The 27,091-nt window shown below is 40.4% G+C and overlaps 1 protein-coding gene across 4 annotated transcripts in view; it reads right to left on the bottom strand.

The window, feature by feature from the left end:
* The window catches only part of WDR7 (WD repeat domain 7), a 354,748-nt gene that overhangs the window by 312,264 nt on the left and 15,393 nt on the right, over window positions 1-27,091 (bottom strand). For all 4 annotated transcript variants that reach the window (XM_027526250.1, XM_027526251.1, XM_027526252.1 and 1 more), the window contains exons 2-9: window positions 19,596-19,767; window positions 15,373-15,479; window positions 13,561-13,639; window positions 9,684-9,858; window positions 6,902-6,978; window positions 5,933-6,052; window positions 1,809-1,954; window positions 1,093-1,195 (exon numbers count right to left, since the gene is read on the bottom strand). In XM_027526250.1, coding sequence (XP_027382051.1) covers window positions 1,093-1,195; window positions 1,809-1,954; window positions 5,933-6,052; window positions 6,902-6,978; window positions 9,684-9,858; window positions 13,561-13,639; window positions 15,373-15,479; window positions 19,596-19,754 — 966 coding nt within the window. In that variant the 5' untranslated portion in view covers window positions 19,755-19,767. The remainder of the gene's footprint in view (window positions 1-1,092; window positions 1,196-1,808; window positions 1,955-5,932; window positions 6,053-6,901; window positions 6,979-9,683; window positions 9,859-13,560; window positions 13,640-15,372; window positions 15,480-19,595; window positions 19,768-27,091) is intronic.

Genomic DNA, 27,091 nt, shown 5'->3' with positions numbered 1-27,091 from the left:
AATAAAGGACAGGTCATAAAGGATCTTAATTATACATGGATGGATAAATTCTATATATTCAAAATATTCATGGAAAATGGCAAAGGATCCCCTTGCCATTCCTCCACATAAAGATAGAACAAAATGCTCAGAATGAAAAAGTTATAGAAACCCAGATCATAAGTAAAGGAGCCTTTATTTCCAAACCAAAGCTTCTTTCTTAATGCTCAAAGAACACAGAGTTGAAAACCCATTACTAAGTGCATTTCAACTTTAAATTGATATTAAGTAGGTTTTTAGAAGCAATGCAGGAGACCTGGGTTCTATCCCTGGGTTGGAAAGATTCCTTGGAGAGAAGAATGGCAACCCACTCCAGTATTCTTGCCTGGGAAACCCCAAGGACAAAGGAGCCTGACGGACTACAGCCCGTGGGATCACAGAGTCAGAGACAACTGAGCAACTAACAAACACTCGAAGTCATAATAAAATCTGTTTTTTATAGAGAAAAAATTATTTTCTTCTTTATTTCTAATGCCTAATGATTTACATCACTACATGATTTGGGAGAAATACTGCAATATCTTATTTAAACAGTAATCAGTCAGCATTATTACATAATTATCTTTGTCATTCTAAAAGTACATCTGTCACTATATTTAGAACTGCATCAGTGTAAAATCAATTTATAACATCAATATGAATTTTATCAAGAAGTCATTGCCACTTTGTAATCAGTATAAGATCACTTTTATTCCTGGAGAAAAGTGAATGCCTATATTATAGGTATATTATGCATGCATGCATGCTCAGTCATGTCTGACTCTTTGTGACCCCATGGACTGCAGCAGACCAGGCTCCTCTGTCCATGGAATTTTCCAGGCAAGAATACTGGAGTGGGTTGCCATTTCCTCTTTCATATAAGCATATTATAAGCAAATGCACAAATTATGCTTATAATAACTGACCATGTCAAAATGTTTTACAATATCTAATAGAGTACCTTGAATGGCAATCAATCTTTGAAATGCTTAGCTACCAAAGACACTAATAATTATAGTTGCAGAAATTTTTCAACACAGCCACCAACTATAAATGATACCTGAAGAATTTTACCTCTTTATCTGTTCGATCCAAGAGGCTATGTTGTACTGGAGGAATTAAATTTTCAACTGCTTTCCCCACATCACTGCGGAATGAATCACTAGCTGGAAGGCAACTGAAAATGAGGAAAATACAACATTCAGTAAAAAAAATACTGACATTAAATATTTTATCATACCATATGATGAGTTTTTTTCACAATGGACAATATATGGATTTTTTATAGTTAATTTAATATAGGCATTATATTAAATGTTATTAAAATATCTTACTCAAATAAAAATCCACCTAATTGTTGTGCTCAGATATGAAACTATAATTACAAACTTACATTTTCAAGTTTTTTTTTAACCTAAATTAAATATTTATACTTTCAATATCTCCATACTTTCAGATTACATCACAAATTTGGAAATCGCTTGCTCTTTTTTTTTAAGAGTTATATTTTATTTGGTAGGAGTTTTTAGGACTTCAAACCTGGGAGACAGCATCTTAAGTAACCCTGAAAGAACTGTTCCGAAGAGGCAGAGGGGGAGAAGCCAAGTTATAAAAAAGTTTGCAACAGGGGGCAGGTAGTCTAAACATCAAAAATTATCGTTAATTAAGGAAAACCAGTTATCTCAAGCTAAGGAATTTAGCGCTTTTCTTTGTATGCAAGGCCTGGGCTCACTGAAATCATGCCATCTCTTGCTTTTGATCAAAGTCGTAACTCACTATTTATTGGATACCTGGCAGGTAGTCTGTAAATATAACTCTGCCCATTTTCAGTCCAGATGATGACTTTATCAGCCGAGACAAAGTCACCTCCTGTCCACGTCTGCCCGTTTTCACTCGGACCCGAGCACAACAGGGAGTAGTCTCCAGCATCAAATACCTACGAGGAGTAAGAGATTCATGTTCAAGTCCATGTTGGTGTCATTTAAGGAAAACACAGCAACATTTTAACTGAAATGAAAACTTCTAGAACCATATTTAATAACCTCAGGCCTTTACAGTTGACTACCTCAGTTAAAGACATTTTGTCAGTGAACCCTGGGGCACAGTTACCTTCAACAGGGCAACTATGACACATCCCCAGCCTCCAGTGGGCAGGCAGGAGACTGTGCCAGCAGGGGTCAGGGGTGCTCCCTCCACACAGACAGGAATCTTTAGCCTTTCTCATCTAAAGGGAAGGGTGCTCCATCACATGACAAGTACCCAACCTCCAGGATGCATGCTGAGGACTCCCAGTTTTTTCCTATACCCAGTAACAATGTTTCTAACGAAAACCTCTTAACACCTGAGTGTTAGAGGGAATTCACCTTACCTTATTTCATCAACGTCTTAAAATAGTGTAAACAGGAGACTAGCAGACTCAGTTTTATTATTAATAACTCTCACATACAATAGCCACGTCCTATAATTTCATCAGCAACACAAACTCCTGACCTTCTGTGACCTTACATTTACAAGACACATCCAAATCTGCAAAATGCCTTTACAATCATTTTCTCACGTGACTCTTAGAGTCATTGCAGGAGGCAGGCAGGCAGGCAGGCAGGTATCGCTAGAGACAAAAAGCTGACCCAGCAAATTCCCTGGCAGTCTAGTGGTTAATGATGCCGCACTTCCACTGCTAGGGGTGTAAGTTCTCAGTCCCTGGGCAGGGAACGAAGAACCCAAAGCCGTGAGGTGCAGGCAAGAGACAAAACGAAGCCTGACACAGACGAGGGTTACGGCACCTGCTCAAGGGCCCACGTCCCGCAAGCTGACAGGCTAGGACTAAACCCTCATCTTATAACAGCTAGCAGCATTTCCTACCATACTCACTGAGGAAAGTACATACTGTGTTGCTAAAAAATTTCCCCAGGAGGAATGAGCAATTCAATGGCCAAGTTTTTATCTTATTTTTCTTTAAGGAAACAACAATGAAGTTGCTGTGCAGACAGTCTTGAGACAAGAACAAACCCCAGCCAAATTCACCATAATTTGCTCTAATATGTATCAGAAATACAACACTAGCACTACACGAATAGCCAAGAAAAGTCCAAGACAGAATTATGGACACCAGCCCTCCAGCCTTATGATCTATTAAAACAAATTACCAAACTATCAAAAACAAAGTAATCACAATATTAGTTCATAAATCAGTCCAGACAAATCAACAAGTCCATAAACAGGTCCTAGAAAAAATGTAGGAATACAGCATATTATAAAGGTACAAGAATCAAAAAATGATTATTCAACAAATGGCATTAGGAACTGCCGGATCCATTCTGATATCCATTGGAATAAAGATATAATTGGATCTACAGCTCACAATTCACACAAAATAAATTTCAGATTAAAGATTCAAAGGTATATAAAATAAAACCATACAAATATTAGGAAGAAAAAAATTTTTTTAATCTCACCTTTGCTGAACCCTTTAGAACATATCATCAATCATTTTTAAAACCATACAATAAAATATGACAATTTAATCATACAAAAATTGAAAACTGCTTTCTGGTAATAACTATCTGAGAAAGTCAGATAGTCTTGAGAGTCCCTTGGAGAACAAGGAGATCAAACCAGTCCATCCTAAAGGAAATCAACCCTGAATATTGGAAGGACTGATGGAAGGACCAATTCTGAAGCTGAAGCTCCAATACTTTGGCCACCTGATGCGAAGAGTTGATTCACTGGAAAAGAACTTAATGATGGGAAAGACTGAAGGCAAAAGAAAAAGAGGCTGGCAGAAGATGGTGGTCAGATTAGCATCACCAACTCAACATACATGAATCTGAACAAACTCTGGGAGCCGGTGAAGGACAGAGAAGACTGGCATTGCAAAGTCCATGGGGACACAACTTAGTGACTCAGTTCAGTTCAGTTCAGTTCAGTCGCTCAGTCGTGTCCGACTCTTTGCGACCCCATGAATCGCAGCACGCCAGGCCTCCCTGTCCATCACCAACTCCCAGAGTTCACTCAGACTCACGTCCATCGAGTCGGTGATGCCATCCAGCCATCTCCTCCTCTGTCGTCCCCTTCTCCTCCTGCCCCCAATCCCTCCCAGCATCAGAGTCTTTTCCAATGAGTCAGCTCTTCACTTGGTGACTAAACAACAACAAATCTACGAAAGTCATGCTGGTGGGCTGCAGCACCGTCCGCATGCTGTGTTTGTATGCATTTCCCTGATGATTCATGAAACTCGGCACCTATCTACATATTTCCTGTCTACTCGGCTTTGCTCTCTTAGCTATCTCGCATTGGGTGGCCTGCGTTTTCCTTCTTGATCTGTAGTTGTTTTTTAATTGATAACAGAAGAGTCTCTCATCATGTTGCATACCATGGCTTTCTTCTCTCACTCTGTGGGTTGTCTTTTCACTCTTGTGTGTGCATTTAAGAGAAGGCTGCCCTCACATGGATATAAAAGGCTTACAATGGGCACACAAGAAACTGGTATTAGCTACTGCCTCTGGGGAGGGGAAGGGACATATCTGGGGGGAAAGGGGTGCCTATTTTTCACTGTATCCTCCTGCAGTCTGTTTTCATTTTTATTTGGATGTGCTTTAAACTTTAAGACAAAGGAAGGATCCCAGATAGTGAACGACAGCTGAGCAGCTGCTAGCCTTCTTCTCTAAGCCTTTTCCCAAACAGCAGCCATGCAGCCCTTCCATGGTGAGGCTGCCCTCTGACGCAGGACAGCATGGCAGTGATGAGAACGGCGGCCGCAGCCAGGCTGCCTGAGCTGTATAACCTCAGTCATTTACAACCACCATCACTTGTATAACCTTAGCCAAAGCAGCCACCCCCCTCATGCCTCAGTTGCCTCATCTACAAAATGGGCAAAGCCACCCTTCCTAGAGTGAAAAGCAGCCTCGAAAGTGGCCCCACCGAGGGCCGACTCCTGGTTTTCCAATCTTGTGGAAGCCTCTCTCCTGAGTGCAGGCTGCATCCTGTGACGTTTCTAGAGAACTGAACGCGGCCTCTTGCTCACTGACTCGGAGGAAAGACAGCTGCTGTGCTGTGAGCTGTCCTAATGGAGAGGCCCACATGGCAGAGAACTAAGGTCTCCAGCCCACAGTCAGCAGGACCTGACGACTGTGAACCAGCAGGTGAGTAAATCTGGAAGCTGAGCCTCCGCCAAGGAGAGCCCTGGGACGGGGTGTTTGTCCCAGTCAAAACCCCTTCATCCTTCATCACACTCTGTGAGAGACCCTGGGCCAGAGGTACCCAGCTAAACCACGCCTGGATTCCTGATCACAGGAACTGGGTGATGATTCACATTTGTTGTTTTAAACGACTAACTTTTGAAGTAATTTGTTATGCAGGAATAGGTAACCAATATACCACCCCTCAGATTGTTATTTCCAAATAACACATGGAAAGCTTTGGAAAATATGGTAGGCACTATGGCAGGTGATCAAAACTTGCTGGCTCTTTTTCTGTCATGGAAACATTAAAGTCGAGCAATGTGAAAAGCAATATGCACCTCTCACCATGAGCTCTAAAGTGACAGAAGAAGACCTTCCTGACTCCAAGACGTCGGAAAAGGATGGCACTTGGGGATGAAAACCTACAAAGATATGTCCCAACTTGCAGAAGACTCACTGCCATTGCCCATGCCGCACTGACAAGACAATGAAGAACATGGCAGCAAGACACAGAAATTAAGAACTAATAAACACTGACAGAATCATTCTATGGACCAAATCAAAAAAAAGGCAACGATGTAGCCAAATTCCATACTTCAGAGTATATCAAAAACAGACCAAATATTTAAAATATTCTAAACCAAGCTTCTCCTTACAATTATCTTTAGAAGGCTGATAAACCAAAACCTTGAAGGGCAAAAATGCGGTTTCTTACTTAGGCACAGTTATCTTACCCTCCAATACTTGGAGCACACCACCAAAAGCGACCTTTGTGTGAATGCACAGAAAGAGATGCTTTGGCAATTCTGACAGTAAATCGGTTTGGATTCTTCCTCAAATATTGGCTCGGTATCCTGAAAAGAGAAATATTTGTAAAAACTTTAGGGTTGGCAGGATTGTCAATTTAAATTATCACACAATGATAAAGAAAACAAAACAAAATAAAGACATTACTTGATGTGCTCATCAATTTAGCCCCTCATGGTGAGGACTAAGGTAGTAAAAGGCAGCCAAAATGTACCCTAACGTCACGTGGGCACAGCGTATCTGCTACAAAGCTACTCAAGATTAACAGACTAACGAGAGGCAGAATGTCATCACTGGCAATGACAGATGCTAAAAAGTTTAGTTAATTTTCATTTCTGTCAGTTTTTTACATAAGCTTGTAGGTTTAAAAAAAAAAAAACATCATTTCCTTCAGTTTCTCCCAGATTCAATGTCTAAAAATTCCCTGACAGATGAGATTAATATCTCTTGCCAGATACTTGATCTGCCTTTCTTACTGATAAAAAGTAAGAAGGAATTCAAGTCTAAGGAACTCAGAGGACTAAAACTGGCTTTATACCCTTTTTGCAGTGGTTTGCTTTTTCCCCCCCGCCTCAAGCAAGCTACCTTTTCAATTTAAACAGAAGCAGCTGAGGAAAATCCTCTTCTGTGCTTCTCTACTCCATATCCTGTACAATATGTTTCTCTGTTTTGCATCCTTGATAAAGCATATGTCTACCATCAAAAGGAAAAACAATAATTCATGTACAGAGATAGCATTCTAGGGGAATCTTCTGCACTATGTCAATAAGACTATGGAAAAGGAAAGCTTTTTCTTTCCTCTTTAAGTAAAAAAGGGAAGCAGCCTATCATGACTACAATGTAAGACTCCTCAAGAACAAGAACAGAGAACTCACTTCAGGCCTCCTTTGTCTCACCTGCAGGTCACTTATTTCCGAGGTGACAATCCACACCTTCAAGATGCCCGTCACTGAGAGTGCCACCACGGTGTCCTCTAACCGAGAAGAAGCAGCAGCCGGTTACAAGTGTAATACGATTGCTTTCTACACGGGAACATGGTCACAACAGTGACGTGGACCATGGTTTGCTTTAATGAAACTAAATAACAGCATGTTTTACAATCAGCATGAAAACCTAATTCTAGGTTTTAGGAAATAACAGAAACCAGATTTTGAGACACAGGTTAATAAAGATGATCAAACACGTGGAATTCAAAGAAAACCTGTTTTTAGCTGCTTGATTTCTTATTTCTAACTTGCAGGCTTTAATAATTTCAAACATTCTTGATTACCACGTCAACAATTAACCTTAAAAAACTTTTTAAGAACAAATTTTAAAAATTAAAAAGCAACTTTTATTCTTCAACGTTAACTTTCATTTATCCTGGAGAAGCACATTCATATTGTGTCTTCAGGGCACACGTTTCCCCCTTCCCACCTACCTCACCTGCCTTGTAGACATGTTATTGCACACTACACTCTCCACAGACCATGATCAAGGGAAAGACATGATGTAAAACCTAAATCCATCAGGTTCGGGTGACGGAAAAGTCACAGCACCACAGTAGTATTCCTGAACTCTGAGAAAGCAGTCTAAGGTAGGCTCCAGAGCAACGGAGGGATGTGTTAAAAATCACATTTTCTTCACTGATTAACCACTGAACTGTGGATAACTGAACTAACCTACCTTAAATTCAATGTGCTTATCTGTAAGCAAATATAAATGAATAACGTAACGACAGCACTTACCTTAATAAGGTGTTGTGAGAATTAAGACACCACAGGTATAGCCCTCAGACCATCAGTACAGATTAGTCATCACTGTTATTGAAAAGAATTGCTTACTATCTTTCAGTAAAAACTTTATTTGTACTGCCTGGTTCCATAGGCAAGTTTAAGCGCTGAAATGCACTGATTACAATTCCATGATCACCGTATAAAGAAGCTAGAACTGCTCACAAATGTCAATTACAGTAAACGTGCGAAATACCAATAAATCCAAAATTCTCAAATCTCCACACACTAGAATATGGCAAAGTAGATTAAAAACATGCATGGTAGCAACGTTATAAATGGACAACATTTAGAACTGTATGTACGGCACAACATTTTCCATTACAGTTGCATTCTACCCTGTTCAGACCATAATACAACATATATATTTCACAGATGGCTATTTCCCACGCATTCCTACATAAGGCTTTATGTGTGCGTGTGCAAAGTCGCTGCATTCATGTCCAACTCCATGTGACCCCATGGACTATAGCCCACCAGGCTCCTCTGTCCATGGGATTCTCCAGGCAAGAATACAGAGTGGGTTGCCATTTCCTCCTCCAGGGGATCTTCCCGACCCAGGGATCGGACCCACAACTCTTATGTCTCCTGCATTGGCAGGAGGGTCCTTTACCACTAGCGCCACCTGGGAAGCCCTAGAGGCTTTATGTACCTGTGTACAAACTACTTCTGCCAGAAACATCACGACCCCACATCTGACAAACTCCTCTTCACCTGTCAAAGCTTAGATGAGACTTCATCGAATCTGGGGCCTTCCTACCTGCCCTCAAAGCCCCTTCACTGCCTTTGCTAATTCTAGCCTCTGTACTATTTCTCTGTCTTTTCACACGTTACACTGTGAAACTGCCATTTGTTTATATATCATCCTCCCTTCCTACAATTCGAGTCCTGCCAGTAGTTCAATCCTCTGCACCTAGAAAAGAGTAGGCACTCAATAAATATTTGTGCCATGACCGTTGAATAAAAAGCTATGGAAAACTCCCAGGGAAGGCAGTTCACCAATGGACATGACGTAACCCAGTGGTAAAAGCAAGCTCTCTGGGGTCCGTCTGGGCGCCAGTAAGCCACAGGCTTGCTCTGTGACCTTAAGTGGAGACTCCATCATGCTAAACTTCATCCGTCTCCTCATCCACACATCCTATGACGCAGTAGCTACATCACTGAGTGCTGTGAGAAGCGGTTACCGTACGGAAATGCTAAGCATGTGCCCAATGCTGGGAGCACTCTGTACATGAAGTCTCACGTCGATGGTGACAGCAGTTACAGACCAGCCTTCACAGCAGAGCACGCGACCACGAAGTCATCAGGAAGGGCTTACAGGAGTACACCAAAGGCACACACGAATACACATTCAACGGTCAGTATGACTATCCTTTTCCCGAACAATTTTACTTTTGCTCTCACAACTGGTACTGTCGGTTTCAACAGAAATGGAGAAAACACATTCATGTATGTCGAGCGTTAACTACACATCAAGCGCTCACCAGGAACGGTCATTAAACTGAATTGTGTATAATCCCCTCCCTTTTCATTACCTTCACATAAAATGGAAACACTTCCTACACCTCTTCATAGCAGGTAACCAAACCAGGCCCAAGAGATACACAAACTATGGTTCCTCCCAACACACCTCCAAGGGGTTAAGATCTTCCAATTCAGAAGATTCCTGACACGCTCTAAGACTGCCAAAAACTAGTGATTTATTCCTTGGAATGGAGATAATCTAACACTTTAAATCTCAGTTCAATCAAAGACTCCTTTACAAAGGTAGAGACAGACCATAAATCATGAGAGGCACTATTTCTTAAACTGAAGAATACAATATAAGCAAGTATATTATTCGATACACTCTAGAACCCTAGAGTAAGCTAACCGTAGTGCAGAAGTTCCTAAAGGCCACACTGACCTTGTGTTCGGTGGGATCGAATAATACTCATGGAGCTGATCCAGTCTGGAGAGATCTTTGAGACTAAGGAGTATAATACTTCAAGGCTGGTGGCATCCACCACAAGGATTTCAGGATAATGACCGTGGCATAGAAGCCTTCCTTCTCTCTGACTTCCAACAGAGAACTGGTAGAACTAGAAGGAAAAAAATTGTAAGTGTTCTTTACTTAAGATACTTGATTCACATACATTCACCAAGCTTAGTAGGATGCTCAATTTCCCCAATAATATGTCCAGATATATAGTGCACACTACGATACATACAGTACATACATACTATATGGTCCATATTACATGTATTTATGGACACACATGTGCATACATCAAGTTACGCTAATATACGCAAAATATCTAATAAAAATTATTTTCCTAACATCTTATCTTCCCTTTTGAACTACTGTGGAGTAGAATTCATGATAATTCTTCTGTTTCGTCCCCCTGTAGCATTCTAAAATAAAATTGTTGAATGAATTAATAAAACATCTGAATAAAATCAGCTTCACAAACAAATCAAAGCAAAAGGGCAGCATGGGTGGGACCCAAAAGTAAGAAAGAGTTTTAGGTGAATGAGAATCAGTGAGTAGAGGTTTGTAATTACTAGTTATAACCAAATAAAGTTTAGAAGCAAGGATGATTCTATTCAAACAAAATCAGAAGTAAATTCTGTGTAACGCAAGTGTTATCTTAGACTAGAGTGCAAGACAACCATTATAAACGATTCTTGTAGTGCACATTTACACTTTGTGGAAGAAAAAGAGAGAAAGAACCAATACAGTGATGCAACACATGCTAAGAATAACTCAAAAAGATAAGAAGGGTTTCCAGCAAGCAAAGAGCAGAGAAAGAATGCCTATTAAAATAAGACCATCGACTTATCAAAGGACCCAACTTCCCTTAGCCTCAAAAAATAAATAAGTAAGTTATCTCTTAGTGGAATGATTCCCCTAGAAGATTTTTAGAAGTCTGGGACATCCAGTATCCAGACTATTACTTTCCAAGGGATTGAACCTTATACAAAATCACATGTGTTTAAGCGGGACACCACACACAGGACCATGCTGTAACCACCCCACAACTGGGGAGGCAAGGAAGAAACCAGATTCAGGCTGCTCCCACACTCATCCGTCCACTGCTCAGAGCTCAGCAGTGGAAGACAAGATTTTCTCAACTATGGAGTCCCCTGTACTGGGAGCACTTCATAAGGACACACATGGAGCACGAAGCACATTAAGGAAGCGCCAGGTAGCACCAGAAAACCCCCAGAGAGGGGCTAGCAAAACGCAGACTATCAGAAGGCGGGGACCACTAGATCTTGGGTCGACCCATGACCCACGATCTGGGCTCCCAGGGACTGCCAGGGACGCACACAGTCACGTGACTGCAGGCAGCCCTGGCCCACGAAAGGGGGACCGGGTGGATGGGAACGAGGGAGGGATGGATGCGGGGCGCCCCCAACACCAGCCAGGAAACACACGCGCACTGCAGTCACTAGAGAGCGCTCTGTCCTGAGGGCAGGGATAGTTTATCGGACCTGCCTGACTGAACGCCTCTCAACTTTGCTTTAAAGTTACACTCCAACCATCTTCCAAACACTAATTTAGCTTCCAAGACACTTTGAGATGGGCAAAAAAACGGTGACTTTAATGGAGAAAAAGGGAAGAGGAGGCACTGAAGACACACTGATCAATTTCTCTTAAACTGTAAACCAAAAGTTTTTAAATCTTAAATTTTATAGCAGTCAATGTATTTACACCCAATGAGTCTGAATGACATTGATATATAATTTTTCAGTTAAATTATCTATAAAGTCAATGAATCTAAATGATATACTACCCCTTTTCTCTTTATAAATTTAATGACTCTTCATATGGTAAAAAAAAAAAAATAATATAGGCCCTTTAAATAAAAAGCGTATGTCCTAGGAATTCCCTGGTGGTCCAGTGGTTAGGACCCCATGCTCTCATTGTCAAGGGCCCAGGTTCAATCCCTGGTCAGGGAACTAACATTCCACAAGCCATGAAAGTGAAATTGAAGTCATGTCCGACTCTTTGTGACCCCATGGACTGCAGCCTACCAGGCTTCTCCGTCCATGGGATTTTCCAGGCAAGAATATTGGTACAAGCCATACAGTGGGGCCAAAAAAATAAAAATCCAAAATGGATCACAGAGCTAAATGTGAATGGAAAAAAAATAACGTAACAAGCAATTAGAAAAAAAGCTGAACACCTGAAACTAACACAACATTGTAAATCAACCAGGCTTAATAAAAAATGTTTAAAAAGGAAAAAAAAAAAGCATACGCCCTAATAGCATTGAAGAAGCGATTTTTAAAAGGCTCTTCCAGGGCAATAAATAGTCACTAAAGATCTATATCACACTAACCATCTCTAAACATTTTCCATTGCTTTTCTAATTTGTGTTAGTACAGAAGGTTTTCTTTCTCAACAAATTATTTTGTTTGTTTTAAGGGAGGCAGTATGATGTAACGGAAAGAACAGAGTCCCCAGAGTCAGGTAAAGCTGTTCTGAGATCCTAGTGACGGGAATGACTCACTGTGAGACTGGGGCAAGTTATTTAATCACTCTGACTATCAGCCTCCTTACATGTAAAAGGGTATACTTCTATCTGATGCATAAGAATATGGGTGGGGCTAAATGAGACACCACACAAGGGTAGATATATGCTATAAATCTGAGTTCCCTCCTCTCCCTCTCCTTCCCCATTAAGACTATAAATCACATTTTCTATATACACTGCAATTTTCCCAACACTCAACGCAGTAAATGATGAGTAACCTGAAGCACAAAGAATTTGACAATTATGAAAGAATAAGGGGGAATACCAGGAATATGTAACTTCCTTGGTGGCTCAGATAGTAAAGCGTCTGCCTACAATGTGGGAGACCCAGGTTCAATCCCTGGGCCGGGAAGATCCTCTGGAGAAGGAAATGACAATCCACTCCAGTACTCTTGCCTGGAAAATCCCATGGATGCAGGAGCGTGGTAAGCTACAGTCCATGGGGTCACAAAGAGTCGGACACAACTGAGTGACTTCACTTTCACCAGGAATGTAGGCGAGAGGCTATAAATTGCTGTAAATTCCTGAGTTAAGTTAGGTATATGAAGGTCGCGTCTTTTATAGACCCAAGGCCAACTGCACAAGCAAGGAAAAGGGTATCGTCCAAAAAGTGGATTGTGTGAGACTTCTCTGATGGTCCAGTGGCTAAGAATCTGCCTTCCAAAGCAGGGATCAGAGGTTCAATCCCTGGCCAGGGAACTAAGATCCCCCATGTCTCGGGGCAACTAAGCCTGTAGGCCTCAACCACTGAGCATGCGCACCACGGCAAGAAAAGACCCAGAGCAGCCAAAAAAGGAAAAAAAAAATTTTAATAGATTGTGTCAGTCATGAGTGGAATCACAAAGGCTTTAGCAAGAGAGAATTCCATTATTTAGGACGTAGAACGCTCACCCAACCAATAAGGGGCTCCCGCGTGGGTAACCAAGACACCTAGCCAGAGCAGACGCAGCAGCGACGATGGCTGGCTCACACCTTTCAGCACTCGTCTCCGCCTCTTGGTCTTCCTCCCCCACTACACTGTCTTCTGAAGAAGACGTCAACTGCTGCAATTCTAGTCTTCCTGTCCCATTACCCATTCCCACCCATTTTTCATATAAAAAGAGAGACTTGGTGTTAAAAAAAAAAAAAAAACACTTTTTATGGCAAAACCAATACAATATTGTAAAGTTAAATAAAATAAAATTTAAAAAAAGAAAAAAAAAACACTTTTTAAACTGACCATCAGTGCTGAGTTGGCCAGTTGCAGAAATCAATACCAACCTGTATGCCAGTATGTGTGCAAGCTAATTTTGTAAATTCAATACATCTGCCATCATTCACGTCCCAGAGGCACATCTCCCTATAAAACAAAATAATCGCTGACTTTAAATCTGAGTTTTAAAAGCACGGTTCAACTTTGTCACAGTAGTTTAAAATTAAGCTTCCATTAAAATGGACATATTTCAGAAAAAGCAGCATATAGTCTTTATTGCTGTTCACCAAAACTTCTGGCCCTCCCAGCCACTGCCTTAAATTCCCCTCCAGCCTAACCACCCCTGCCCCGATCCACATTCTTTCTGGATACCGGCGAGGGCTGCACTTCCTGGTTCCCTGTTAGCTGGTGGAGTCTCGGCAGCGGTTCTGGCCATAACTGGTAGGAGGCCCTCCAGAACTCTCCTCCTCTACCTCTGTGCCAGAGTGGCTGCTCTCTCACCCTCAAGCTCAGAGTAAGGATAATAATGAAGCAGAGCACAGGCCTAAGTGATAGGTAAAAGGGCAGGTGACAAAAACTAGAACGAAATGTTTAAACCATTCCAATTTTCCATTGATTATCAATGTAGCTAGAAAATTTAGCACTGCAAAACACAAAACTTAAGGTCAACTGATTTCCAAATCTTTGCAAATTAAACCCAATATTCCAGTTTTGATTCCACATTTGCTGCAGAAATTTTACTGTAGTTCATGGGGTTGCAAAGAGTCAGACATGACTGAGCAACTGAACTGACTGAGCAAAAGAAAAAAGCTTTATCTCAAACTAAAGAGACAACGTTCAAAATTAGAAATGTCAATATGCCTTGTCCTTTAAAGAAATAAACTGAAGATTTATTTAACAGAGGAGAATATTAATAAAATGCAGTGATCCTGATACTTATTATAAGATGCCTTAGGGGTTCCCTGATAGCTCAGTTGGTAAAGAATCCACCTGCAATGCAGGAGACCTAGGTTCGATCCCTCAGTGGGGAAGATCCCCTGGAAAAGGGAAAGAATACTCCAGTATTCTGGCCTGGAGAATTCCATGGACAGTCCATGGGGTTGCAAAGAGTCGGACACGACCAAACAACTCTCACTTTCACTTTCCTATATCCCATGTGGTATAAACTTTTCAAAGGAAACTCACTTATTTGTTTAGAATATGCATTCTAATATGAACTTACCTGGTACTGCTTCTCAGCTACACAAGGTTCTTTTCAAATTCATAAATTATAGAAAGTTGAAGGGATAATTTCTTAAATAACTCTCTTCCAGTTCCCTGACTCTCTTCAATAACGTGTTTCATAAATATACAATTTTCTAAACATCCCAAAAGTTTTTATTCCCCCCATTCTAGGCCCTTCACCTGCTGTCCAATGACCTACCTTTCCAAAAGCAAGCTCTGAGACTTAGGAATGGATATAGCTATGTTAGTGTATTAACATACATCGATATAACTGATCAAACTTTTGTATGGCTTCATCTTCCAAATTCATGCTAACCTAGCATCACTGAGGTTTCTTAAAACTCTCAAAGTTGTCTGCCAACTCAGTAAAAATGCTATGGGGATTAACGACCATACTTTAACTTTTACGGTATTCTGAGTTTCTCAAAAGCAAGCCAAAGACATAACCATAAATTACAATGAAAGTACTATAAAAATCATTAATAAAGATAAAATTCATTTTGAAAACCATATTTCAAATAGCTTTATGTTGAGACAACTGATACATTTATTTAAAAGATACCCAAAAAATAAAATAAAATTCCCTACTTACAAATACACTGGTATTATTTGCATTAAAGACTTAAAAGGAAAAAAGCGAATGAGAAAACACTTACCCACTCTCAGATGCGCTCACAATATACTGTTTGTCACTAGACGCACAAGCTTTAGACAAACAGGTAATTGACGCCGTGTGACCAAACAACAGCGCTCGAGGGTTGACCTAGAAATACACAATATGTTTTCTAAAGTAATCATTCTTAGGAATTCTGTTAAATATTCAGTATAAATGTACAGATACAGATTTGAGAAGAACTGCTCAGGACACCAAAAACTAACAGCAGCAAAACAGTGACTCCCACCAATTCAATGCTCACAATCACCCCAGTAGTAATAAAGTCGAAAGTGGAACAGCAAGAGGTGACATTACCTGCCCAACATACAGGGAGGGATGGAGCCAAGGTTTAAAGCAGGGCAGTGTTTAGCACAGAGCTCGAGTGCACAGAGAAATCAGGTTAAGAATGTGAATTAGCATATAAAATAATTTCTCCTCACTTATTTTTAAAAATAATACTTTCCATGATCTGAAAGCACATTTAGAGCCTCTAGACTGACATCCCAAACACAAAAAATAGAGAACAGGTACACTTACCAAGAGCTGGTATCAACGTTAACTATCAGGAACCAATAATGACTGTCACAGACTAACGATTTACTGCCATAGTGCCTTTGAAAGGATGGCTTAATACCCACTATTCTAAAATAGTCTGGCAATCAGCCTCCAAATTCATCTACTTTGTACCAAACATCATGCTATTATTTTAGGTGATATCAGGACTTTAAGTAATTTCAGGATATATTTCTTAACATTTTATACATATACAAATAATATTTATAACACATGTACCAGATATAAAAAACATCTAACCACATAGTCAATACCCAGCTTAAGAAAAGAGAATGATTAATACCTTTCATGTTATCAGTTTTGGAATCAAAATCACCTTAGTCATATTTTGCATAATTATAATTGAAAGAAAAATACTATCATTGTTTATGGTTAGAATAGGCCTAGAATGTTTTCTCATACAACCAACCCCATTTCCAAACAGAGATTCCATATTCCTCCACTGGAAAAAAAATGCTTTTGGTCAATTCTTTAATTTTTCCCAAGAAAATCAAATTTACCAATGGTTAGTTTTATTTTCAATGTACATGGCTTTGCTAGAAAATTCCATTTTCAGTCATAATAAAGTAACTAAAATTGACTGTACTCTCACCAAAACCTAGAAAGATGAACAAAAATAAATGAATGAAAAAAAGCACATAATCATCTCATAGGGCAATAAAAGCATTTGACAAAATTCAATATCCTTTCCTGATTAAAAACTCTCAACAAATTGGGTGTAGAAGCAATGTATCCTAACATAATAAAGGCCATATGGAACAAGCCCATGTAGAAAACACTAAAAGCTTTTCTCCAAGATCAAGAACAAGACAAGGATGATTACTCTTGACATTTCAACATAATATAGGAGGTCTTAGCCAGAGTAGTTTGGAGAAGGCAATGGTACCCCACTCTAGTACTCTTGCCTGGAAAATCCCATGGACAGAAGAACCTGGTGGGCTGCAGTCCGTGGGGTCGCTAAGAGTTGGACACGACTGAGCGACTTCACTTTCACTTTTCACTTGCATGCATTGGAGAAGGAAATGGCAACCCACTCCAGTGTTCTTGCCTGGAGAATCCCAGGGACGGGGGAGCCTGGTGGGCTGTCGTCTATGGGGTAGCACAGAGTCGGACACGACTGAAGCGACTTAGCAGCAGCAGCAGCCAGAGCAATTGAGCATCAAATAAAAAATAAAGCAACCAAGTTAAAAAGGAAGAAGTAATGTTTTCTCTGCAGATGACATGATCTTATATGTACAAAATCTTAATGACTCAACCAAAGACTGTTAAAACTAATGAAGAAATTAAGTAAAGTTGCAGGATACAAAATAAACATCCAAAAAGCTGTTGTTTCTATAACAACAAGTTATCAGACAGAGAAATCAAGCAATCCCACTTACAGTGGCATCAAAAAGAATAAATTACTTAGAAATAAACTTAACCAAGGAGGTGAAACACCTGTATTCCAAAAATTGTAAGACACTAATGAAAGAAATGGTAAACTAAATAAGTGGAAAGATACCCCACATTCTTGGGTTGGAAGAATTAATGTTGTTAAAAGGTCCATACTACTCAAAGCAATCTGCAGAGTCAATGCAATCCTATCAGAATTCCAATGGTGTTTTTCACAGAAATAGAAAAAACCTTGATGAAATTTGTGTAGAACCATAAAAGACACCAAATGGCCAAAGCAATTTTGAGAAAAAGCAAACTTGGAGGCTTCATATAATGAGTACCAACATAATTACAGGAAAAGTAAAAATGTGGTGAAAGTGAAAGTGAAGTCGCTCAGCCATGTCCGACTCTGTGCGACCCCATAGATGGCAGCCCACCAGGCTCCCCCGACCCTGGGATTCTCCAGGCAAGAACACTGGAGTGGGTTGCCATTTCCTTCTCCAATGCATGAAAGTGGAAAGTGAAAGTGAAGTCACTCAGTCGTGTCTGACTCTTAGGGACCCCATGGACTGCAGCCTACCAGGCTCCTCCGTCCATGGGATTTTCCAGGCAAGAGTACTGGATGGGGTGCCATTGCCTTCTCCGAAAAATGTGGTATACTGTTATATTTATACCTTTCTATTTTTATTTCACCATATTCCATAAGAATTTGTCACAGTTATTAATAAACATTTCAGATATAACTAGTACAGAGATATATAAGATAATCTGTTCAACTGATTAAAAAAAAAAATCCATCCTCAAAGACCACAGTTCAAAAGTGACAGTTATCAAGTTGTCAGTGGCAAGGAGTGATGTTTAGGATTAAAAGATGTGATGAGACAGTTCTTAAGACTAAACACCAGCACTAACGTTCCAGTCTGGGACCCTGAGGCCACTAGTTCTACATTCAGACATCATTCCACACTCCTTTCTTTTTTCTTTTAGTTTTTTTTTCTTTTCTATTATCTGAGATGCTATAATTATTCATTAAATAAATCCTTACTATGTACAAGCACTGTGGTAACTGCTTAATATAACTTCCCTCACAGAATCCTTACCGAAACCTTGTGTGTGACCCTATTTTAAACATGATGAGATGCAGGCATGAGACAGGTAAGCAAACTGCCCAAAGGCACACAGCTAGACACCAGAGTAGCCAAGATTCGAGCCAACTTCATTTGCCTGCAATGCTGAGCTTTTACCATGACGTTTCACTTCTTTCATTATTGCCACATATTATAAAATTTCCTGCAATTATAGTTTTATTCTCCAAAATGATACCTCTACAGGTAGTGAAAGCAATAAAACTTTGTATATGGGAGATAATACCTATATTAACAAGTTTCCCTCCTTTACTCTTATCTCCATCTCTCTACGTACTCACGAAATACTACTTCTGCAATTTCTCTCTGAAATTTTATTTTTTATTTTTTGCCACACCACATAGTATGTGGTATCTCAGTTCCCCGACTGGGGATTGAACCCGAGCCCCCTGCAGCGGAAGCACAGGTGCTTAACCACGGAACTACCCAGGTGCTTGAGACGATGAACATGTTCTAAAGCTGGCTGTGGTAATAGCTGCACAACTCTGAGAACAGAGTAAAAATCATTAAATTGTACACTTTGAAGGGTGTATTGTATGATGTAAATTTTATCTCAATAAAGCTTTTAAAAAGTTTTTTACTTATAAAAACAACTTGTTTGCCTCTACATTCCATGACAACTATCACCCCATCTTCTCTGTTACTCCTTACAGAAAAATTCCTGGGGGAGGTTGTCCAAGATTGGAGGTTAAAATATGGAAAAAGGGCGTCTGTGCACAGAGAGCGCCCAGGAGCAGAGCACACAGCAGTAAAGAATGGCAAAAACACACACCCTGATTTTTGTACATTTTTACAAAGGTTTTCTCTCTTCAAGACACTGATCTTAGAAGGCTCAAAATTGTTTTTTTAGTATCTTTTTGGAAACTTCCTTCAATATGGTTAGAAATTTTCTGAAAAAATCTTAAATGTAACATAGTAAGCCAGGTAGGATAGCTATTATAATTGGGAATCAAGCCAAAAACCAGCAGAACTCAACTCTGCTGAGTAATCTTGATAATCATTCTGAACACCAATTTTAGTCAAAATGTATCTCATAGAAAATACAGAGGTAAAATTATTCTGGAACTGTGTTATTTTTTTCTTAAGTAGCTTTTTGCATGCAAAAAGTGCCATCGGCATTTCAAACACTCACGTCCAAGTCTACGGAAAGGTCCCAGAGGCATATCTGCCCGTCGTGGCAGCCGGTCACGACCGTGGCCCCGTCGTCCGTCAGCAGCACGGCGGAGATGCAGTGCGTCGGGGCTCTGCGGCCCCACAGGACAATGGGCAGCACGAGGCTGTTTCCTGCCATCCTGCCGGCAAACCTGGGGATGCGGTGAGAGCAATGTTAAACGCTACAGTATTTCCCTCTAAAACACATCACACACATTTACTTTGAAGCCCACTTGAACTTCCTTAGTGCCCAAAACTCCTCTAAACATCATGCATGCATGCTAAGCAGCTTCAGTCGTGTCTGACTCTTTGCAACCCCGTGGACTGTAGCCTGCCCAGCTCCTCTGTCCATGGGATTCTCCAGCCAAGAGTACTGGAGTGGGTTGCCATTGCCTTCTCCAGGGGAGCTTCTTGACCCAGGGATAGAACCCAGGTCTCTTGCAGGCAGATTCTTTACTGTCTGAGCCACCAGGGAAGTTTCATGCTATTAGCTGAAATATATTCTAATCCATTAGCACAGGTTACCTTGTCACTGTGCTTCCTGTAAACCAGTCACTCTCAGATTCCTCCTCTCAGACTGGCCTGTGGGAGCTCACAGTCGGTCTGGGCTGACAGAACCTGAGTCCAGGGGCTGCTCTGCTGGCTAGCCGGGGAGCCTGGGCCCCCGCCATCAGCCATCTGCCTGCCCCCCTCACTGCTTTTCCTGTGGGGATAACAGTGCCTCACAGACCCTCAGAAGAGCCCTGCCAGCTGGGCTGATCTAATGGCCCCGAGGGCCAGGCAATGATTGGTTTGATTGTTTTTATTTATTTATTATTTGCGGACGCACTGGGTCTTTCATTGCATGCGAGTTTTCTCTCGTTGGGGCTTCCCTGATAGCTCAGCTAGTAAAGAATCTACCTGCAATGCAGGAGACCGGGGTTCCATCCCTGGGTTGGGAAGATCCCCTGGAGAAGGGAAAGGCTACCCACTGCAGTATTCTGGCCTGGAGAATCCCATGGACTGTATAGTCCATGGGGTCGCAAAGGGTCGGACATGACTGAGCAACTTTCACTTTCAGTTTCTCTACATGTAGCTGGGGAGCTCCACAGCACAGGTTGATCAGCTGTGTCACACAGGCTTAGCTGACCCACTGTGTAGGGAACCTTCCCAGACTAAGGATCAAGCCTGTGTGGGGAACTGACAAGCACTAGACCATCGGGGAACCCCATTATTGACTTGATTTTTAAGTGGCAACAAAAGACATGTGTATAATCTAGACACTGTAGAATCTAAAACTGTCTTAGGAACTTTTCAGAAACACTTCAAGGAATAGCCATTTTCTATGAAAGAAACTAGTTTAATACCTATGGTTTCATTGCTGGTTGCTTTTAGCAAAAGTCTTTTCTTTAATCCACTACTTATACTCTTTAAACAAATAAAAACTAAAACAAAAATCCACTCCCTGGAAAGATAATGAGGCAAGTAAAAAATTATGAATGACATTTACCAAATACAATCTATTAATACTGCATCTTTTATTTTTTGTTTGAATTAATGGGTTTCGTGCTATAGTGTTGGAGAAGAAATCAAACCAGTCAACCCTAAAGGAAATCAATTCTGAATATGCATTAGAAGGACTGATGCTGAAACTCAAACTCCAATACTTTGGCCTCCTGATGTGAAAAGTCAACTCATTAGAAAAGACCCTGATGCTGGGAAAGATTGAAGGCAGGAAGAGAAGGGGACGACAGAGGATGAGAAGGTGGGATTGCATCACTGACTCAACGGACGTTAGTTTGAGCAAACTCCAGGAGATGGTGAAGGACAAGGAAGCCTGACATGCTGCAGTCCATGGAGTCACAAAGAGTCGGACACAACTTAGCAACTCAATAACAAAATGGCTTTCATCAATTTGTTTCTCCCCAAACTTCATTTGTTTGCTACAACAAGTAAAAGGGACGCATTTGAGGGGAAAATCCCAACTTCCTTTCTTATTTATAAAATCCTTTATGTACCATGTTCAGCAGTTTATAGACTACCATGACATTAACAATTATTTCCATATTCCTATTAACATTAGTAAATGAAACAAAGCACTGAGCCAGTTTTAACAAATTGCGTACAGCACGCTACTGGCTGAATAACATTTCCACCAGTGACTTTCTCAAAAAGGGAATCTGGAAGGAGTTCACTTCTCCATGGTGACAACATTCATTTTTAAGATGTATCACCGAAGATTTCTCTCAACTAAATAAGCTCAGAGCAACTAGCACAACGTGCTGAGATCAAGAAAGAACGCCGGGGACTCCTGGCAAGCCATCGTCAGGCCCTCACACTTCCACTCCAGGGGACAGAGGTTCAGACCACAGCTGGGGAACCAGATCCCACACGCCATGTGATGCGGCCAAAAAGTGAAAAGAAAGAAAGAACACCATTTCTCTCGATAGGTGAGGACTCCTATTCAATGCATCTGCCTAGCTTGAAGAGAATGCAAATACACAGATTCAGGACTAAGGAACATGTGTGCGACAGGGAGCTGTATTTGTTCTGGTACAACAGGAAGGAACGTTCTGGTATTCAAGTGACAAGGAGCTCAAGGAAACCTGGAAGAAGAATGCATTTCACAGCCCTTAAAATAAGTGAAAACAATTGCCTGTAACATGACAAAGATATTACTGTATGCTTTCCTAGTACATCATCTTATGTGCTACAATAACTGTTCATCCAAGGAATTAGGCAAGATCTGTCCAATCAACTTGGGAGAGAGGGGGAACCAGAATTCAAAATTCACTGTTGTATTTCCAAGGACATGAGATTGAATAAACTAACCTGTCCTGACCCCCAGATATATACACCCTGCCAAATGACCTTAAATTATACACAATCCTGGATCTAAACAGAAAGTGCCTACTGGGTGAAATATTTAAAAGTTGAAAAGTCATAAAAGAATACCTGAAATAAAGCTGTAGTGAGAGGTCACGATCACTAACTGATACTGATCTGTCTTACTGCTCGGATTAGGGTGGTCCCAGCAACATACAGAAGAAACAGAAATAATTTCCACACAAATACTAATCAATCAAAGGCCCCTGGTGTCAGACTGGAAGATGGTATTAGAAGAAACAGGAGAATAAGAGTCCAGATCTTATCTAGAGTTGGGGGGGCGGGGGGTGGGGAGGGCAGGGGGGGATGGGGGGGAATGACAGAAAGTCTTATTTATAGGCTTCAAGTGGAGAAAGAGATTTGTGTTCCTGAGTCTCAGACCAGACTTGATAGAAAAGCCTCCTAGATAAGAAGGTATTAAATCAGAGCTGGAGGCAGACTGTAGGGAAATGGGTTTTGAGAACATTCAAAAGTTGGAGGCAGAGAAAACTGTCAAGTTACATTTGGGTATTGGCTCTGCCGTCTCTCCTCAGACAAGGAGACAGCCTTGCTAAGATGCTATGTGTCAGGAGAGCTCAAGGATATTTTTTAAATAGGGGAGCTCATCCTTTATAAAAAGTCCTCCAACTCTAGACTAGACTCTCAGTTAGCTAGGAAAAACAAACTTCCTACTTGTATAAGGCCATGGTGTTTTGAGTTACACATAAACATATGATCTTTCTCACTGCATACTCAAATACACTGCATCTTCAGAGTGTGTAAGAATAAAACCCATGGCATAAAGGAAGAGGTAAGAAGAATGACAAGAAATTACTGTGAGGAAAGGAGGGGGACTTTTTTGGGGGTGAGAGAGAACAGGGAGACAAATAACCACCATCACCCTGTGACTGGGGGCCAGGCCCCTCCACACACTGGCAGAAGGTAAGGAAAATTCATCACTAGTCAGCCAACATGTGAAAGATGAATGTGACTTAGCTGGCTTGGGGTGGGACATGGCAAAATGTCTATATATTTAATTTTTATACAAGCCCAATCTATAAAAGTTAGTCCTGCCTAACTTCTAAGAGAATTCAAGGAATTTATACCCCCACAAAACCCAGTGATATTTCCTTCTAGCTCTAAAATGTGTTAGCTCTTATAGTCAAGATTCCTTTAGACAGCCTGCTGCTGCTGCTAAGTCACTTCACTCGTGTCCGACTCTGTGCAACCCCATAGATAGCCTAGGTCCTCTTAATTTCTCTACACATTTTAAAATTAGATTGTAAATTTCTGCAGAAAAGCTTGCTGAGATTATAACTGGCGCTGCATCAAATTCATATAGCAATTTGAGGAGCACCGACTCTGCTAATGTTGATTAAATATGATTGGTGCAAGGGACTTCCCTGGGGGTCCACTGGTTAAGACTCCGTGCCTCCAATGCAGGGAGCACAGGTTCGATCCCTGGTCAGGGAACTAAGACTCCACATTCCCAAACAAAATTAATCTTCTTAAAAAAGAGGAAATCAAATAATTTTGTGGCTATTTCCTGCAAGATTCTTAATTCATTCTATGACTTTTCTAAGAGAATAACACTTTTCTTCTGGAAAACAAAGTTATTCTCTCCTTAAAAACGCAAACATATCTACTCACCAGCAAGAAGGAAGAAATAATGTGAGGTACATATAATTAGATGCCATAAATTCAAAACTGGACAAGTACCTAATAATGTACGAACACATTTTTAATCTTGCAAAACTACATGTATTCTGACTTTACTAGGTATATTAACATGTTCTCCTTTGAAACAAATTACTCCTTAAAATTATTTTAAGGAAAATTAATTTTCCTTAAAAGTTTACAATTCCCTTTAGCAAATACAACAAACACATTCATTCATGACAACTGAAAGACTACAAGATTCTAACATGAATTTTTGAATCAGAGAAAAGATACATTACTTTCAGAACTTGTTTTGACCTAAATGTATTTCAATGCATTTAGAATTAGCATATGAAAGAATACTTCAAAACCTATAAATCTGGTTACAGTGTAATAATTAGGCAGCAGAAATTTCTTAAACATCTATTAAGAAAAAAAAAATCTTCATTATAAGTAAATATGTTCTATAATTCAATCACTGGTATTTATTTAATAACCTGGACCTGTTTTAGAGACTAATTCATTTACTCAAAACTAAGATAACAGCTTGTGTCTTCCATGGTACTTGTCAGCTATAACCAAACCAATCGATGTCCAGTGAATTACCTAAAATTCAATGTAATCTTCAATCATTACGCCACAGACATGTGGGCTTTCAACACATTTTTCTTCCTCTCTTCAATTTTCTTTTTGTATAATAAAGTCTTCTGGATCTATTTGGCTCTATATGTCATGTGAGTACATGACTTAGATACATCAAAAGCAAGAAAGAACAGGATGAGAAATGTTTAGTTCATTATATGACCAAATGATGTGAACATTCTTAATACAAAGAAATATATATCTCAGTCCAGAAAAAATGTAAATCTCTGAAAACATTTTTTCCCAGCATCTTAAAAATCCAATAAAATAAAAGTGAAAGTAGAAAAGCCATCACAAGTACTGGACGAAATAATGTGAACTGAAGGACAGCATGGCTCATGAGGACAGACCAGTCAAGGATCTCTGAGAGGGACTGACTGAGACGACCACGGAGTCCGTACCAAGTAAACCTGGTCCTGAGGGACTGATCAGAATAAAAAGCGGGCAAACAAGGCAGGAGCTAACTATTCAGTTTGGCAAGACACAGGAATCTAAGTCTGAAGTTTTTGATTAAATGGCAATGTAAATGCAGAGCATGCAGTTTTCCGGCCATCATCATTCAACTGCTCTCTTTATTGGCAACATCACCTGCTGCATGAAGAGAACTGAGTATCAAACTGAGACACAGAGGAAATTTGTATCAAATCTAACTTAAAATCATATTTAGATATTGGCTATTAAATATAATCTTTTTCCTGAAAAAGCTTTAGAGTGAAATAATGGGAGTCCTAGATTCTATCCGTCATCTTGCCACTAACCATGCAGTCTTTGATGACAGCATCTCACTTCTGAGGATTAGCTTTCTCATCAAGAGTATTTATACAATGAATTTTGAATCATCTTTAAGTAAAAAAAAAAATCAAATCATCAAGAGCAGGGGTCTGAGAGATAAAAATCAAGTCATCTCTTTTGCCTACCTAAATTTCATATATTTTTCTGTTTTACCTGATTGCACCTATTTCTCAGTTCTAAACAGAAATAAAACTGTACTGCAGTCAACAACAGCAACAAAAATAACAACTGAAAGAACAATGAACTTACGCTCAGAAAAACTATATTCAAATCCTGACTCTTCTATGCAATCTTGAAAAAGTTACCACTCTAGGCTAGGTCTCAGCTTCCCCATCTGTAAAAGATGGACAATAATATCCTCCTTTCAAAAAGTTGTCAGGGAACACAGACCACACCTTGAAATTTCACTTGAAGAGGTTTTATTCTCAGGTTCTGCAGGCTGCAATCCCCTTGGTGGACCTCTCTTCCCTTAATTTAAATAGGCAGGGACTCCCCTGGTAGACTCCAGACTTCCACAACAGGTGGGGCACAGGTTCAATCCCTGGTCAGGGAACTAAGACCCTGAATGCCATAAATAAGTAAAAATTAACTTTTTAAAATTTAAACATAAATAAATAGGTACAGAATAGCTTAGGTGCTTACATTTTCCAACTTCAAAGTTGACAGGAAAGAAAATTAAACTGTTTTGCATTTTTATTAAAATCTGCCATAAAAAGGAAAGACTACAAGGTTGTGTCTAAACATAACTCCTAGTGCTAGACTCCGTTAGGTCCATCAGTAGCTCTCTCAAAATCACACCACAAACTGATCTCAGAGCTCAGAGGCACACACAGACCTGATTCCTAAGGAAATAAATGCCCTCCTGTATTCTATGCTGTCTTCATTTATCATAAAATTTCATTTACCAGAAAACTTCATTCTCCAATCAATCTGATGAATCTAGACTTTACAAAAACACATTACTCAAAGGTAAGCAGAACTGTAGTATTTATGGATAAAATGACCTGATGTCTGGGCTCTGACATGGGGAGAGGAAGAGGGGTAAGAGGTATAGGAAAGGATGGAGATGAAGTATGATCATCAGTGTGGTGGCTGGAATGCATCCAGATCTACCTCGAGGAACAAAGGACTTCTTACCCCAGCTGCTAAGACCACGAGGTTGTCTTGGCATTTAGTCATTTGGCTAATGACGGCCCCCAGCCAAAGGGAGACACCTTGCCTGCAAGCCACATCCAATGACTGATCAATTTGGACAGTGAAAACGAAAGTCGCTCAGTTATGTCTGACTCTTTGCGGTCCATGGAATTTTCCAGGCCAGAATACTGGAGTGGGTGCCCTTTCCCTTCTCCAAGGGATCTTCCCAACCCAGGGACCGAACCCAGGTCTCCCCCACTGCAAGCAGATTCTTTACCGACTGAGCCACCAGGGAGACCCAGGAATACTGGAGTGGGTAGCCTATCCCTTCTCCAGTGGATCTTCCCAACCCAGGAATGGACCTGGGGTCTCCTGCATTGTAGGCAGGTTCTTTACCAGCTGAGC

This window comes from Bos indicus x Bos taurus, chromosome 24 (genome assembly GCF_003369695.1).
Source record: "Bos indicus x Bos taurus breed Angus x Brahman F1 hybrid chromosome 24, Bos_hybrid_MaternalHap_v2.0, whole genome shotgun sequence".
Classification (NCBI taxonomy): domain Eukaryota; kingdom Metazoa; phylum Chordata; class Mammalia; order Artiodactyla; family Bovidae; genus Bos; species Bos indicus x Bos taurus.
The sequence above is the reverse complement of the archived record's forward strand: the minus strand, read 5'-3'. Positions and strand labels throughout refer to the sequence as shown.